The sequence below is a fragment of the Phallusia mammillata genome, chromosome 6, assembly GCF_965637545.1.
Source record: "Phallusia mammillata chromosome 6, kaPhaMamm4.hap1.1, whole genome shotgun sequence".
NCBI classification, from domain to species: Eukaryota; Metazoa; Chordata; class Ascidiacea; order Phlebobranchia; family Ascidiidae; genus Phallusia; species Phallusia mammillata.
The window spans coordinates 14150656-14165785 of NC_137257.1; the positions used below are offsets into that span (position 1 = coordinate 14150656).

Genomic DNA, 15130 nt, shown 5'->3' on the forward strand with positions numbered 1-15130 from the left:
TAAATGGTCTTGGATAAAATTGTTACTGCTGGTAGATATCATATTGCTTACTATTATTACCTACTTTGGTTTGTAACTTTGTAGATTGGGGCAATTGGCTTTTGATTAATTTATTGGATTGTAGGTTGGGCTGTTTGCTATCCGCGAACCTGCATGGATGCATAATCATATTTGCTGTTTAACAATTAGAATTTACTTTTCCATGCTCCAAAGTGATTACCTATAGCTTAGTGTGCCTTAAGCCACCAGAGCTTAGGCCTGCATGTCTGGAATCAAGGAAGAGCAGTTGCACTGCCCAAACAAATAAAACCTTGAGAAGGGATGGACTACATGGAAGGGCAGGGCAGGGCAGATCGGAGACATCAAGCACTCCAATTTAAAAGGCATTTGCTTGACATTTAGCTATAACTAAAGTTATTGTACAAGTAAACATATTGACTATCATGGAGAATGTGATACCAATAGATCATTGGATCTACTTTATAGAACTGTGTTGACTGATTATTATTAACTGTGGTTACTGCATGCATAATAAACAAACTTTTTTTTTTTGTTCCACATAAAGAATTGCAAATAAATCAACTAATGTAAACCATGAAGGAAAATAAATAGCCTGTGTAGCAAGGACAAGACAAACTAATTTAACTTGCTGACAAATAAGACTGGTCATATAGAGTGCTGTCAATAGCCAAACTTGCTAACCCTAATTTAGAGCATTGTAGGTAAAAAGGTGTTTTGTTTCATACATGAGATTGCAAATAAAAAAAACTGGTGTAAACAAGAAAAGATAATATAACTGAGAAAAAGCTGCTCACATGAGGTGAGATAAGAAAAATAAATTTCTGACACTGCTGCATAGCTGTTTTTAGGTGGTAGCTATTCTGTACAACATTTTTTGGGACTATTATCATTTCAATGTCACAAGAAAAACAATGAATATGCTAGCACAAGTAATTCTTCTCATCATTTATACTGTAGTAGTCTTTTTTTAATCCTACATTGGCTCTCAAGCACACTACTTCAATTTGCTATTCAAGATCACTTCTGTTTTATTGTAAACTTACGACAAAATTCCAGCATGCACAATAAAAATAACATATACATTGGTGGCACAGAACAACATTCAAAACTGAAAATACTGGGAGTTGTTTGGAACAACTATGCAAATGGTGTGCCTAGTGTACACTTATGTCAGAACTGCACTGTGTACAATTATAAACCATTCTTCTTTGTAGATTAGGAACAGTTTGTTGATCCCAAGGTATGGCATGCATAATGTGTTAAATTGCGTTGATCATAGGTGCTTGCACTAGAGACAATGAGGCATAATACACTGTTTTTATGCCATGCAAACTTGCCTGCATGCAGTGCTCATCATATACGAAATAAAATTTTAACATTGATTGATTGAAGGGGATGCGTTGCTATCCTAAACAAACACATACCATTAATAATAGAAAATATTTTGCACAAAAGCTATTTCAGACTTAATAAAAAGTATGAGTGTATAATTTACCATTTATGAAGCATATATTGCACAAAAGTGATTTTACACTCAATAAAAATTATGTGTGTATAATTTACTGCTATACATAACCTAATAAACATTACCTTCAGTTCAAACATCTAAAATGCATGAGTCTTCACCATGTTCTGACTAAAAACGTTTTTTTGAATCAAAACTGACATAACACTTGCAACGTCGACAATACTGAAGTCAAAATAACCGCTTAGCAACCTAGACGTGACGCAACGGCAACCCGCAGATTTCCGCTGCTGTGATTGGCTGAAAAAGCCCTGTGGTTCGAATTCGGAAACATGCCAACAGATCTGTAAGAAATTGGACACAAGCAGTCTTCACGAAAACTTGACTTTTCTACAGTACAAAATCGACAGAAATATGAAGCATTGCTAAAATTTGTTGTAAATCCCCCCAACCAATGGCTTCCTAAATTATCCCCCATGATACAAATGACAGTTCCAAAAATGTTTTCTACAAAACCTAAATCAATTCCATCTTCTTCTAAAACTCGAAGGTCTCTGATCAAAGGGCAAAAGAGGGAAGAGGTGGTTGATTCATTGATAAATTTTTCTTGCACAGTAAAACTAATTGAAAGTTGTCAATCTTTGATCGATTGTACCAATACAAGCTTGCAAAAGTGTAATAAACAACTAAAAGTTTGTGCTTTTGTTTTCCTGAGCCCAGTGGATTTGCTATCTCAAAGGCATCTTGGTACAAAACTATTTGAATACAGTGCTGGTTTAAAGCCAAAAATGTGTTATTTTTGAAAACCAAGCCATCTCCAAAATCCTGGTATGGATGCGTTTTCTTTAGTGGGTGCATAAACTGATGCCTTGTAAATGGGTCCAAAAATAATGCCTTTAATGCAGGGGTGGGCAAACTTTTCAGTGCAAGGGCCGCATTCAAAAGTTTGTAATCTTATCGGGCCGCATAGTATTTTACCAACAGCCGCCAGTTGCTTGCTTGTTTACGTTTTAAAATAACTGATGTAAAGAATTAGGTTTATATCACACATATACCATTTAAAGTCGCCTAAAATGCTCAGATTAATAATTTGTAACTTGCGCATAAGTTTAGCTAAACGAAGCTAACTGTTTATGACGTCATAAACTGTATTGTGACGATTGTGGTGCCTGTTTTATTCGCATTGTTTGCACACAATAATGGGATAAACGCCTGGCGCATATGGTTACTAGACTGGTAATATTTTTTCCAGTCTTGCGAAATCTGTTTTTAGCAGTTTGAAAATCAAAATATTAGGCAAAATAGTTTTAGTTACGTCACGGCCTCCAGTACATGTATTTTAACATACATTGTCACGGCCGCACAAACTCGTCTCCGCAGCCGCATGTGGCTGTACGGCCGCAGGTTGTGCAGTGTGCACCCCTGATTTAGCCCAAAATATTAACATGGTATATTTTCAGCTAAGTGCAAATACGTTTGTTGTCACTTCAATGATTGTACAAACATTGGTTAAAACGCTACAATTGCAATTGTTTCAAAAAAAACAAGCATTTGTTGCAACATAGGTTACACCACGGTTTTTTGTTAATAAATTCCTTGCGCCAACATTAAGCAATGCGAACCGCTTTTAATACCCATCTTTGGGTGTTGTGCGGGTCTGTGTTAATGATTCTAAGCCGTGTTTAATGTCCGTTTGCAAAGTACTGCAACGACTTGATCCAAAGTGACCAAAGTTTTGGCGTCAACAGTGCAAAGTGGGCTGTATTTGAAAACGTGAATCGCTTTTACTTTTATTTACTTCTATCGAACGAAGAAATTGTGTCAAGTGACGATTTGCATTATAACGTGGCAACAACAACAGGCTAAAGCACGTAAAAAGTATCTGTGTTTAGTTCCAAAGTATGGGACGGGTGCAGATACTGGACATGGTATAGGTATCGGCAAGTCGCGGTATTTTTAAAACTCTACGCCCGTGCTCATAATACTATTCAGCGTTACTCGGAAACTTTCTCTTTAAAATTTACTAACATTTGGCGGGCCGCATGAACTCCTTTGCCGGGCCGCATGCGGCCCGCGGGCCGTAGTTTGCCCACCCCTGCTTTAATGTATCTAATATGGCAGGGGTTCTCAAACTTTTTTGACCGCGACCCAAATCTGAGCTTTATGAACATCTAGCGACCCAAGCCTCAAACAAAAAAAATGTATTTTTTATTTTTGTATGAATAGTTATCATCCTTAAACGCTAACTGTTACTTTCCAAGTTCAGTTTCGTATGATTAACCTCCTATCATTCCCCGTGCTAACGTGTTACAATCGCCGTGTGCGTAATAGAAAGTTAGAAGGTCTGTATGTTATAATGATTGGTTCATTTTGCTGTATAGCGTTGTCGAGTGAGGCTGTATTTGGCTACGGTGCTATCAAAACTCTCAGAAAACCACTTACTTATCCTGCAATACTACAAGGTTACTGAGATAAAGCCACATAAAATGCCTATGATACAATAATTCAGTCATGACTGAGAATTTAACATACTTGAAAATTGAAATGTAAAAAATTCGTTTGGGCAGAATTGAATCACCACAGCGCGACCCATTTTGTGACCCTGCGCGACCCATACTTTGAGAACCACTGTAATATGGGCACATATTGAAAAGAATCTGACTCAGATACTTCATCTTCACGCTTTAGATTTATCGAAACTGGTGCAACATAGTTGAAAGTTGTTTTCAAAAACTGTTCACGAGTGTAGGCTGATCTAAGGATCCCACTGTTATAATCTCTGGTTTAACTGAGTTCGTTGATAATACAGATTTGACACTTATGCTTGTATGCAACGTTTGGTTGGTTAATACAGTGGTCTTCAACCTTTTTTATAGGCGACCCCAATTTAAGGGAAAATGAAATCAGAATTTACATGCGACCCCATTTTTTTTTCAACACTGAGAAAAATGTTTTAAGTAATGCTGAACCGAAAGAACAATTACACAAAATTGTTCAACATTTAATTTGCACTGTTAGTGAGATGGTTGCGCCTGTATACTGTTCACAAGTTTTTGAAGCCACGGCTGGACTTTGCACAAGCTTAACCGCATGTCATGCTCCACTTCCAATCGATTACGATGTTTCGTTTTTAATACACTCATTGCACTAAATCCTGCTTCACACAGACACGTGGTTGAAAACGGGATTAGAAAAATTTGGCATAGTTGGGTACGTTGCATAAATAACTATTCACTCGTTCTGGTGTCACCTTAAATATTACAAACTTACAGTGTTGAGTCATAATAAACGTTGTCGAAGCCCATTGTTGCGCGATAAAGGCATTTTCTGTTTTTCCACTACCACTATTTAATTGCAACATGAGGTAGCAAGCTGTACCACAAAACAAGAGCAAAAGTTGCCATCTAAAAGAACATAATATTAGTTTCATTTTCTGTAATCAATTTTAAAATGCAATAAATTAAATTCGGCGACTTATTGCGACCCCAGAAAAAGTTTTTGGGGTCGCGACCCATAGGTTGACGACCACTGGGTTAATAGATCTTTGAGATGCTTTTTGAAACTGGAACAAAATGCTTGTGTCGAAGCATGAAGTAAAACAAAGTATATTTTTTGTCGAAATCTGTTGACTGGTGAGGAACTACACTTGTTTCAGTAGACATGGGCAATGGTGATTCATTAAATGCACAAGCAGAAGTTTGTTCAGAAAAACAACAGATGTTGCTACCTTCCGTATGACAGCGTGATAAATGAGACGAAAAAGAAGATACAATGGCATACTTTTTTATCACAATTCAAAACAGGGCATTGGACTAAAAATCCACATCGGATATGATTCTTTAGATGGAAAACAATTTCTTTGTAACTTTTCAAAGTTTGTTTGCAAAAATCCAAACAACAAACAAATTGGATGGCTGACATAGTGACTGAAATATAGCAACTTCAGGTATTTTCACTTACACCAACATAACCAATAAAACACCTTTAAATGCACAGAATTTATTACTCAGTTGTTTTGTTAAGCTAATCACACACAAAACCTTACAAACTGATTCTTTAAAACCCACAGCTGCAGAATACCTTACCTTACTTCGTAACGCTCCACAAAAACAGGCCGACAAAATTACCGTCGACTGTCACTGCAGACAACTTTGTGATTGGCTGCTAAACTTTCCCATCATGCATCGCTCATCACCACGCCGGATTTACTGACTGGTTCGTACTTTCAGAAACTAAAGCATTTTACACAGCACTGATCAGTGATTTTACATCAAGTTATATCTTTTCTAAACGTCGTATTTCGGATAACGTTGTAACGTGCAGACTGTAGCCAACACATAGGCCGCATATACAGATGTGAATTTTTTTTTAAATGCAAAACTACAGCCAGACTGTTCCGTTGTGTGTAAAAACAAGAACTTTGTGTGGACAGTAGAAAAACCTTTACCGAAAAATAACACGTTTTTACTTGGAAAAATCGTAAGTGTTTGTCATTACCGAAATAAAACTAGTAATATAAAAGTACGACAACGGTGCTGTAAAAATAACGACAAAATCACTGAATTTTTTTGGTATTTTTTACGGAGTTTTTTTTTTTATATGTAATTTTCATGGATTTGTGTTTTTTTTACGCTGTAAAACCGTAAATATCCGACGCTTACCGAAAAATTCCAGTAAAAAATAAATACGACATCAAAACTGTATACATTTACGATATAAACTCGGTTAAATTTACGAATTTTTTTAACAGTGAACCTGCAAAACAGAAATATCAACAAAATCAAATTACATATATACCACATTATACATGTATGTTTATTTGATTTTTAAATCACCTCTGAGACTTTTAGATCGAGCATTTGATCCAACATATAGTTTTTCAAACAACTTTTTTGCGAATGCATGCGACAAAACCCTAACAAAAAGTACTATATATTGCAACATACAACAGACACTTGCAAGTTCCTCACCAGACACGCCTTGAATTAAACTTTGAAAATTCATACATTTTATATTACATATTATTTCTTCTGTAGCACTGTTAAAGTTAATGGCATTTTTTTTAAGTAAACATGTTGTAAAAAGAGAAGAAGTTCATCTGAAGGATGTTTCAAACAGCCAGTAAACGTTTCCATTGTTTTGATTAGACTGTCATGTGGTTCTGGTGCACAAATACACCCTACGGCAGGGGCGGGCAACATACGGCCCGCGACGGGATTTCGAGCGGCCCGCGGACAGTTTCCGATCTTACATGATAATGTGGCCCGCGGCCACAGTCTGCCGCAATCACCCACTACTTGCTTACTACGTCAAATTATAGTTGTAACGGACAGTAACGCTCACCAATAGCAAAAATCTTTCCCGTCGTTGTTACCATTGTACCATGCGTCCATTGTTACGACATAGCTGCCAACCTTGTGTGTGGCTTGCTTTCACGGTTTTCTTTGTTTCCACACGTGTAGCCTAGCTAATGATTCAGCAGCATCTAAGTCTGTGGTGTATGCATTAAAGTTGCTGTGGTGAATAAGTTTGTGTTATATTAATTAGATTGTTTGGACTGTATTGTAATAGTGACGTTCTTGGTTGTATTTGGTTTATTAAGTGGCCAAATATCCGTTTTAAATTCATGAACAATAAATAAAGTGCTTCTGAAACTGACTATCTTATTCTGCCAATCAGGAGACTGTAAGGTAGAATTGGCGAGAAGGCTTGAATTCTACAATAGTGATTGTAAGTTAGTTTTACTTCCTTGTTTTTTTTGTGTTTTTCGATTCTTTGTTTTCGGTTAAAATTAGATTTAGAATTTACAGTAAATATTTTCCCATGGATTTTGCCAAGAAACGTAAAGTTGACAATGAGTGTCGCGAATTTAACAAAGATTGGATGCCCAAGTACTTTTTCACGCAAGTCGGCAAGAAAGCAGTATGTTTGTTGTGCAATGAAAGTGTTGCCGTGTTTAAAGAATACAATATTAGCCGCCATTATGCGACAAAACATGCAGGTTATGGCAGTACTTTATCAGCAGCGGAACGGCAAACAAGAGCAACAGAACTGGACAGAAGACTTGTAAGGCAGCAGAATGTATTCATAAAAGCCCAAACAGCCCAGAAAACAGCTACTCATGCCAGCTTTGTGGTCGCATACAACATTGCTAAGCACAGCAAATCGTTCTGCGATGGTGAATTTGTCAAAATGTGCATGCTCAATGTAGTTGATCTCGTCTGCCCAGAACAAAGAAAGAAGTTTGAAGAAGTCAGTTTGTCGAGAAGAACTGTAACTCGGCGCATTGAAGCAATGGGTGAAAACCTGACATCACAACTGAAAGAGCATGTACCTTCATTTCAGCTGTTTTCCTTGGCATTGGATGAAAGCACTGACATAGGTGATACTGCACAGTTGCTCATCTTTGTACGAGGCATTTCAGAAAACTTTGAAATCACAGAAGAATTGCTCTCAATGGAATCAATGAAAGGCACTACTACCGGAAAAGATTATTTTGAATGTGTGAAAAATGCCATGCATACAATGCAACTACCATGGCAAAAACTGGCCAGTGTTACTACGGATGGTTGTCCATCTTTGACAGGAAAGAAGGTTGGTTTACTGAAGAGACTGGGTGACCGTGTTGCAGAGGTCGATTGCACCAGGGAGCTGATATTTCTACATTGCATAATACACCAGGAAGTGCTATGTAAAAGTGTGCTTAACATGAAACATGTTGTGGATCCAGTTGTGAAAGTTGTCAATTTCATTAGGGCAAGAGGTCTAAATCACAGAGAGTTTATCAAACTTCTGGAAGATTGCGGCTCGGATCACAGTGATGTTTTGTATCATACTGCTGTACGGTGGTTGAGCTTGGGGAAAGTTCTGAGACGTGTCTGGGGCCTGAAAAACGAAATATTACTGTTTTTGGAGATAAAAGGGAAAGATACAGAACATCCTCAACTTAGAAATTCTGAATGGCTTTCAGATCTGGCGTTTTTAGTTGATCTCTTTGAACACATGAATGAATTGAACAGCAGACTTCAAGGGAAGGGCACTTATGCTCACGAAATGTTCTCAACAGTGAAGGCATTCAGGGTAAAGCTAAAGCTGTTTTCTCGCCAGCTCAGTCAGAATATCACAACACACTTTCCAACACTCAAAACTATGGCACCCCAGATGATGACAACTGAGAAGTACACCAATATGATATCTGCACTAGACAATGAATTTGGTCGTCGTTTTGCGGACTTTCAGAAACTTTCTACTGAGTTTGATATCTTGTCATCACCCTTTACAACTGACTTTGAAAAGGTGCCGGATGCTCTACAGCTGGAGTTAATTGATCTGCAGTGTGACTCTTCCCTGAAAGAGAAATTCCAATCTGCAAGCATTGACAAATTTTATGCGTCACTGAATGAATCCAAGTTTGCCAACCTGAGAAAGATGGCCATGAAACTACTTGTTCTGTTCGGGTCTACATACATTTGCGAGCAAACATTTTCGACCTTGAACATTAACAAGACAAAGCTGCGTTCCAATCTAACTGATGTTCACGTGCAGTCTTTACTAAGGGTTTGTACCTCCGACATGCAGCCAGAGTTCAAAGAATTTGTTGACAACTGTGATCGGCCACAGATGTCTCATTGACTTTAACAGCTATTGAAGTACATTACGTTAATAAATTCATTCATTACTGTTTTTGGTCTCTATGCTTTAAACTTAAAGTTTACATTAACTACGATTTATTCCTTGTATAGGTGGATAAATACGCGATTAATGTATCCGTTTTTAGGAATCCGGCCCGCCAAGTACTCTATTTTCCCAATCAGGCCCGCCGACTGAAGAAGTTGCCCGCCCCTGCCCTACGGCTTCAGATAAGGCTGGGAAGTTTGCCAATGTCTTCCGAATTAAAAACCCTCCAATATATTCAATGGTGTCGTTTTCAAATGCCTTTATTGTCCATATGAGCACATTGTGACTGGTTCTTTGGTTTGATGAACAATTTTTGTGATGATGTTTGAAGACATTCTGCCGCAGAACCGTTGGTAAGATCAACATCAGAAAAATACTGTTTGGCGTTAAGGCACAATAAAGGAAACTTGCCTACAATTTCATCTTTGTTGTTGGTTTATGCAAATGTTTTAAGCAAACTACCCACCAACTCCAAACCTGCGTTCGACAACTTCAATTTTAGATGCATTTCTGTTATGAATTGAGCTGGAAACCTAGATGTCTCAGTGCTCGGTACACTTTGCTGTACAGAAAAGCCGGCGTCAGCTAGAACATCAATTTCACTGTCCATATTTTCGAACAGTAGGTCCCTTATAACTTCCTCGGGTAAATTTATGATTTCTTCCATTCTTTAGATATCTATTATGACCCAAATTTTCATCAAACAATTTAGTCTCCGCTACCTACGCCAGCCATTTTCCCGCTTTCTATCCAGCCTCAGTCAAGCGTGACGAATTAAAACGTCACAATGTGTTAGCCTTCCTCTGTATAGTGTTCTTTGGTTAGGCCAGTGATTCCCAACCGGGGTGACCTTTAACCCGTTAAGTGTGAAATTTATTTATTTTGAACCGAGTTTCAATGCGTTATAATTTTCTCGTCTCGCAATTATTCCCGGCTCCTTTCTGGAGAGTCGCATAGTGGGAAGTCGCTGGCGGTAAGTAGATAAACCGCGGCAAGCCTTTGTTTTGTTCACACAGGAAAGACAGCGTGAAAGAGGTTTCAACTCGTTGCTCTTTCCATAAAAAATATGGGTATAATTAACTAATGAACACAATAATTAGTCAGCAAAGTATCAAATTGGTAGATATAAATGTTCCAAGTCCAGGAAAAACATTTTTTAGTGTCCAGCACAATATCAAAACAAGCCAAAATTTGCATTTATGACGTCACACGCTAACCTATGACGTTAATATTAACGCATTAAGACAATTACCTTTCACTTTGTAAAGTATGACCATGTCCAAACACATAATTTTAAGAAAAATAATTCAGCTGTTACAGTTAGTTTGTTCTATATACTTATGATGGAGAAGTTTATTGTGAAGAAAAGAAAGTGTAGCGATGTCGATCATAACGCAAAAGAAGCAGAAGTAGGAAGTATAGGTGAAAAGAAAGCAAAAAAGATTCGCCTTTACTGTGAAAGTTATTTGAGCATAGGCTTTACTTGGTGTGGTGACCAAGCACAACCTCAACCAGAGTGTCTTATATGCAAACAAGAATTGTCAAACGAAGCCATGGTGCCGAGTAAATTGAACAGACACTTCACTACAAAACATGGACACCTTTCTGCTAAACCTCGAATATATTTTGAGAGACTTTTAGCTGAGAGAAAACAGCAAAGCCAGGCGTTTACACAAATTTTCAAAGTATCTACCAAAGCTCAAGAGGCCAGTTATTTAGTAGCAGAAATTATTGCTAAAAACTCAAGGCCTCACACAGAAGCGGAGAGCTTTATCCTCCCTGCATGCAGTGCAATTGTGAAAACAATGCTGGGAAATAAGGCCGAGGAAGAAATAAAAAAGATTCCCTTGTCAAATAATACCATTTGTAGACGAATTTGTGATATGTCTGCCGACATAGAAAGTACCGTAATCACATCTGTAAATAAAAGTGAAATTTTTGCAATGCAAGTCGATGAATCAACCGACATCAGTGGAAAAGCCCAGTTGCTGGCATTTATCCGGTATGTCAATGATGATAAGATTACAGAGCAGTTTTTTTGTTGCAAAGAACTTGCAGGAACTACTACTGGTCAAGATATTTTTGACACATTGAATAAGTATCTGGAAGAAGCGGGGTTATCTTGGAAACAGTGTGTAGGAATTTGCACAGATGGAGCTCCGTCGATGGTTGGGTCAATTAAAGGATTTGTATCGTTGGCAAAAAAGCAAAATAGTGATATTATAACAACACACTGTTTTCTTCATCGCGAAGTTCTTGTCGGAAAAACATTAGATTCAGACCTAAAAGAAGTGTTAAACAAAGTTGTCAAAATGGTCAACTACATCAAAAGTAGACCACTTAAATCACGTATATTTGCCAAGCTTTGTAAGGAAATGGGAGCAAACTATGCTAACCTTCTGCTGCATACCGAAGTAAGATGGTTGTCGCGCGGAAAAGCATTGTCGCGTGTATATGAGTTGAAGGATGAAATGCTCTTCTTTTTTAGCATTGAAAAGCAAGAGGAATTTTGTGAATTGCTTTGCGATAACAATTGGGTCTCCAAATTAGCATATTTAGTGGACATTTTCGACCATTTAAATAACGTGAATGCCAAAATGCAGGGCAAAAATGAAACTCTCTTAACTTCAACTGACAAAATGAAAGCACTGAGAGAGAAACTGCACATATGGTCCTTAAGAGTGGAGAATGGAAACTTTAACATGCTTTCACATTTCTCTAAAATGAACAACAAAGAAGTTGCCCCATTAATAACTCAGCACCTAAAATCATTGGAAGAAAAAATTGTGAAGTATTTTCCAAGCTTGTCCACGGAAAATTACGCTTGGGTAAGAAATCCATTTTTTGTGGACTCTCATATTGCTTTGAATTTTAAAGAAGAAGAAGAATTAATTGACATTCGTAACGATGGAAATTTTAAGCTTATGCACAAACAGATGCCGCTCGACGAGTTCTGGCTAAAAATTCAAAATCAATATCCTTGCGTTGGAAAGAAAGCTATTGTGCTTTTGTTGCAGTTTTCCACGTCATATCTATGTGAGAGTGGATTTTCTGTATTAACAAATATAAAAACTAAAAAACGCGAACGACTACTTATAGTCGAGGAAGAAATGCGGGTGGCTTTATCGAATGTGCCCCCAGATATTAGGGGACTTTGTGCAAGAAGCCAAGCCCAAGTTTCACACTGACTGTTGAAAAAACACATTTCTTTGCGCGCACTATACTGAACAACTCATTCTGTGTTGTTGCATACCGTATTTACTCGATTGCAAGCCGCGGCTTATATTGTTTTTTACCTGCCGTTTGTGCGGCTTATAATGGAGGTAAGTAATTTGAAATACAGAAACCTCATAAAATTGATTCAGTTTTGCCAGGGTGCCGCAAATTATTTATCTCTTTGATAGGGTGCCGCAAGGTCAAAAAGGTTGGGAACCACTGGGTTAGGCGGTGGCAGCCATCGGAACGTAATGTGACTAAATTCAGCGGTAGTGCAAAGTTTTTGTATCATTTATGTTTCTTTTACGTTGTATGGAATGTACTGCTCTTAATATATGTATATTACGCGGTTCTGTGAAGGTAAGTTGCTTGTGTCGTCGGATTTAAATTATAGCTATTTTACCTTTTACGCATTTATTTAGCAACAAAGATATTTTTTATGCAATTGTTAATTAATAGACAAGTTGACAAATTTGCAACATGCAATGAACTAATAACTTTTATTAAGAATCTTTACTGATTTTTTAAACTAGAACTTTTTAAACGATTGCTGTAATCAAATATACTGCCATTTAATTTTTTGTCCTTTCAGGTCAACAAAAACATTCCAGTCAGCAATAGTATTACGAAAAAGCTTAAGCATATGGCATACATCAAGCATGGTGTGTATCTTTTCCCCGTTATGTGACGGGTGTGGAAAGTAAGCCAATAAATTACCGGGATCAAGACAAGCACCAAGCTCTGAAAGCATGGAAAAGTGGCATGATGGTCCATCACAGGTTATCCTTGCTCCAGTGTCAGCAAGTCGTTGGATGCAACATTCAATCCATCATTGTAAAAATAGGCACATGGCATTTTCCATGAAGTGTTAACACACACTGCTATTAAAACAAACATTGTGAATCATTATCTTCTACCATATTACCTCTATCAACAAAGCCACAGAACTTCTCACCATCCCATGCCGCATGCTTCTTAATAACCATCCCATACAACATCATGGAACATAACAGTTGTTTGCCATAATCTGCATATTTTTTTACTTTTTCTTGTATTGCATCGAATGAGGGTTTTGTAAACCCTGGCTCTGCAGGAATTTTTGAATACCATTTTCTAATTTGTGCTTGATGAGGAAGGGCAAACTGAAATGTTTTACGGACAAATTCATTAGCCTTGGTGGAATAGAATTGCAATGTTAATGCAAATGCTCTCAGTGAGTCTGGATACTTGGACCCTTTACCGGACTTGGTTTTAACAATTCATTATATCCAGAGGTACATCTACCAAAGCCTGCTGTAGCTTCTCATCACGTTTTAGTGCTATCATCTGTTTGTCTCTCAAGTCACTGATCACTTGTGTCACCTTCTCTTTAAGTCCACTTTTTCAATCTTCGGCATTGGTACTGTTCTCACGTTTTTGTTTCAGAACAATTTCCTGCAAAGAACGAACAACCCGCTGCAGCCAACGACCAATACAAGACTCATCTATAGGATCTACATTCAACGTCCAACAAGCAGAAGTTTTCAGTCAAACGGATCTCATAGGAACCCGGAATCAAAAGAAGAACGCATCAGCAATTTCAAATCAAAAGACTATTCCCTTGGAACTACTTTGGAAAAGAAAGACAATTTATTACAAAATAAATGGAAGCACCCCTAGAGGTCATATAAGAAAACATTTTAAGAGGGTGTGAGCCTATTTGTAGCAATCAACATATAAAAACATAAAATTTATAGTTAATAGTCAATCGCAAATTATAACTTGTGTCCAAGATTGTGTGTGTTTGCCTTGTAACGTCAGCGTCTGGGTTTTAGATTTAATTGTTGTGCGTGTGTTTGTGTGTTGGGGATTAGCTACATTTGTGTATCCTGCTGTGCGCCTGTTTGTGTCATTTAGTGTCTCGACATTTTTTTCGTACCACGTGTTGGTGTGCTTTAAAAGTCCTTGTATGTTTCGTTTCGCCCTCGGACTGTCTCTCTCTCTTACGCCGACTGGTAGTACGTCATACCGTGAATAAAGTCGGATCGCCGCTTTTACAAGTTCTGCACGAGTCTAAGGAAACAGTTAGCGACGACAGGCAGTTATCCGTACCAGCAATAGAAGTAACGAGCTGCCACTATCGTTGGATTACGTGACGTCAGACTTTCCAAACTTAGTCCTCGAGGCGATTTTTATAGGGGGGCAAGAGATGGTCTTTCTAAAATCCTATTTAAAATCGGGTAATGCCACTGTTAAATTGTACAGTTGGTCTCATGTTACGAGCAATGCTTGTATATTACGTCACAAGTAACAAAATATGGCAATTATTTGCGCACAATTAACACTTATAGTCTTGTTTGTGACGTAACAAACCGGTTTGGATCAATCTTGGGCGTTGTAATTCTATGAAACTATAGGTAATATCAATTCTACATATCGCGACAGGAAAACTTTCGTAAGGAGTAGATTAATTTTTGAATGTTACAAAGTTATCAATACGATTTGGCAAACCAAAAATGTGTTCAGTGGCGGCTCGTGCCTAAAATTTGTGGGGGTGCTGCCCCCACAAATTTTAGCCTTTACTGAACACATATAAGTTGGCAATATATTGAAAAGCAACATTTCTAGTTTTCTAGCCATTTGTTTTGTGTAGAAAAACAAGTAATACAAATCTTAACTAGCAACTCCATTGTGACGTAATTTTTGTTACGCAATAATGTACACGAGTGTAAACAGCAGACGGCATCATTTGTGTATTTTGTTTACTTGCAC

General features: G+C 37.7%; 2 protein-coding genes and 1 long non-coding RNA gene across 3 annotated transcripts; 2 read left to right on the top strand and 1 right to left on the bottom strand.

Moving 5' to 3' along the window:
* Window positions 1–1031: 1031 nt before the first annotated feature.
* Window positions 1032–2037, bottom strand: LOC145232128 (uncharacterized). Its single transcript, XR_013860838.1, has 2 exons — window positions 1612–2037; window positions 1032–1429 (listed from the first exon to the last, which is right to left on the bottom strand). It is a non-coding gene; the product is annotated as an uncharacterized LOC145232128 (long non-coding RNA).
* Window positions 2038–7309: 5272 nt separating this feature from the next.
* LOC145234335 (general transcription factor II-I repeat domain-containing protein 2A-like) lies at window positions 7310–9118 on the top strand. Its single transcript, XM_080099074.1, has one exon. The coding sequence runs from the start codon at window positions 7310–7312 to the stop codon at window positions 9116–9118; it is 1809 nt and encodes a 602-aa protein (XP_079955200.1).
* A 1388-nt stretch (window positions 9119–10506) lies between these two features.
* LOC145234336 (zinc finger BED domain-containing protein 5-like) lies at window positions 10507–12351 on the top strand. Its single transcript, XM_080099075.1, has one exon. It carries the CDS (start codon window positions 10507–10509, stop codon window positions 12349–12351), a length of 1845 nt encoding a protein of 614 aa, XP_079955201.1.
* Window positions 12352–15130: the final 2779 nt, after the last annotated feature.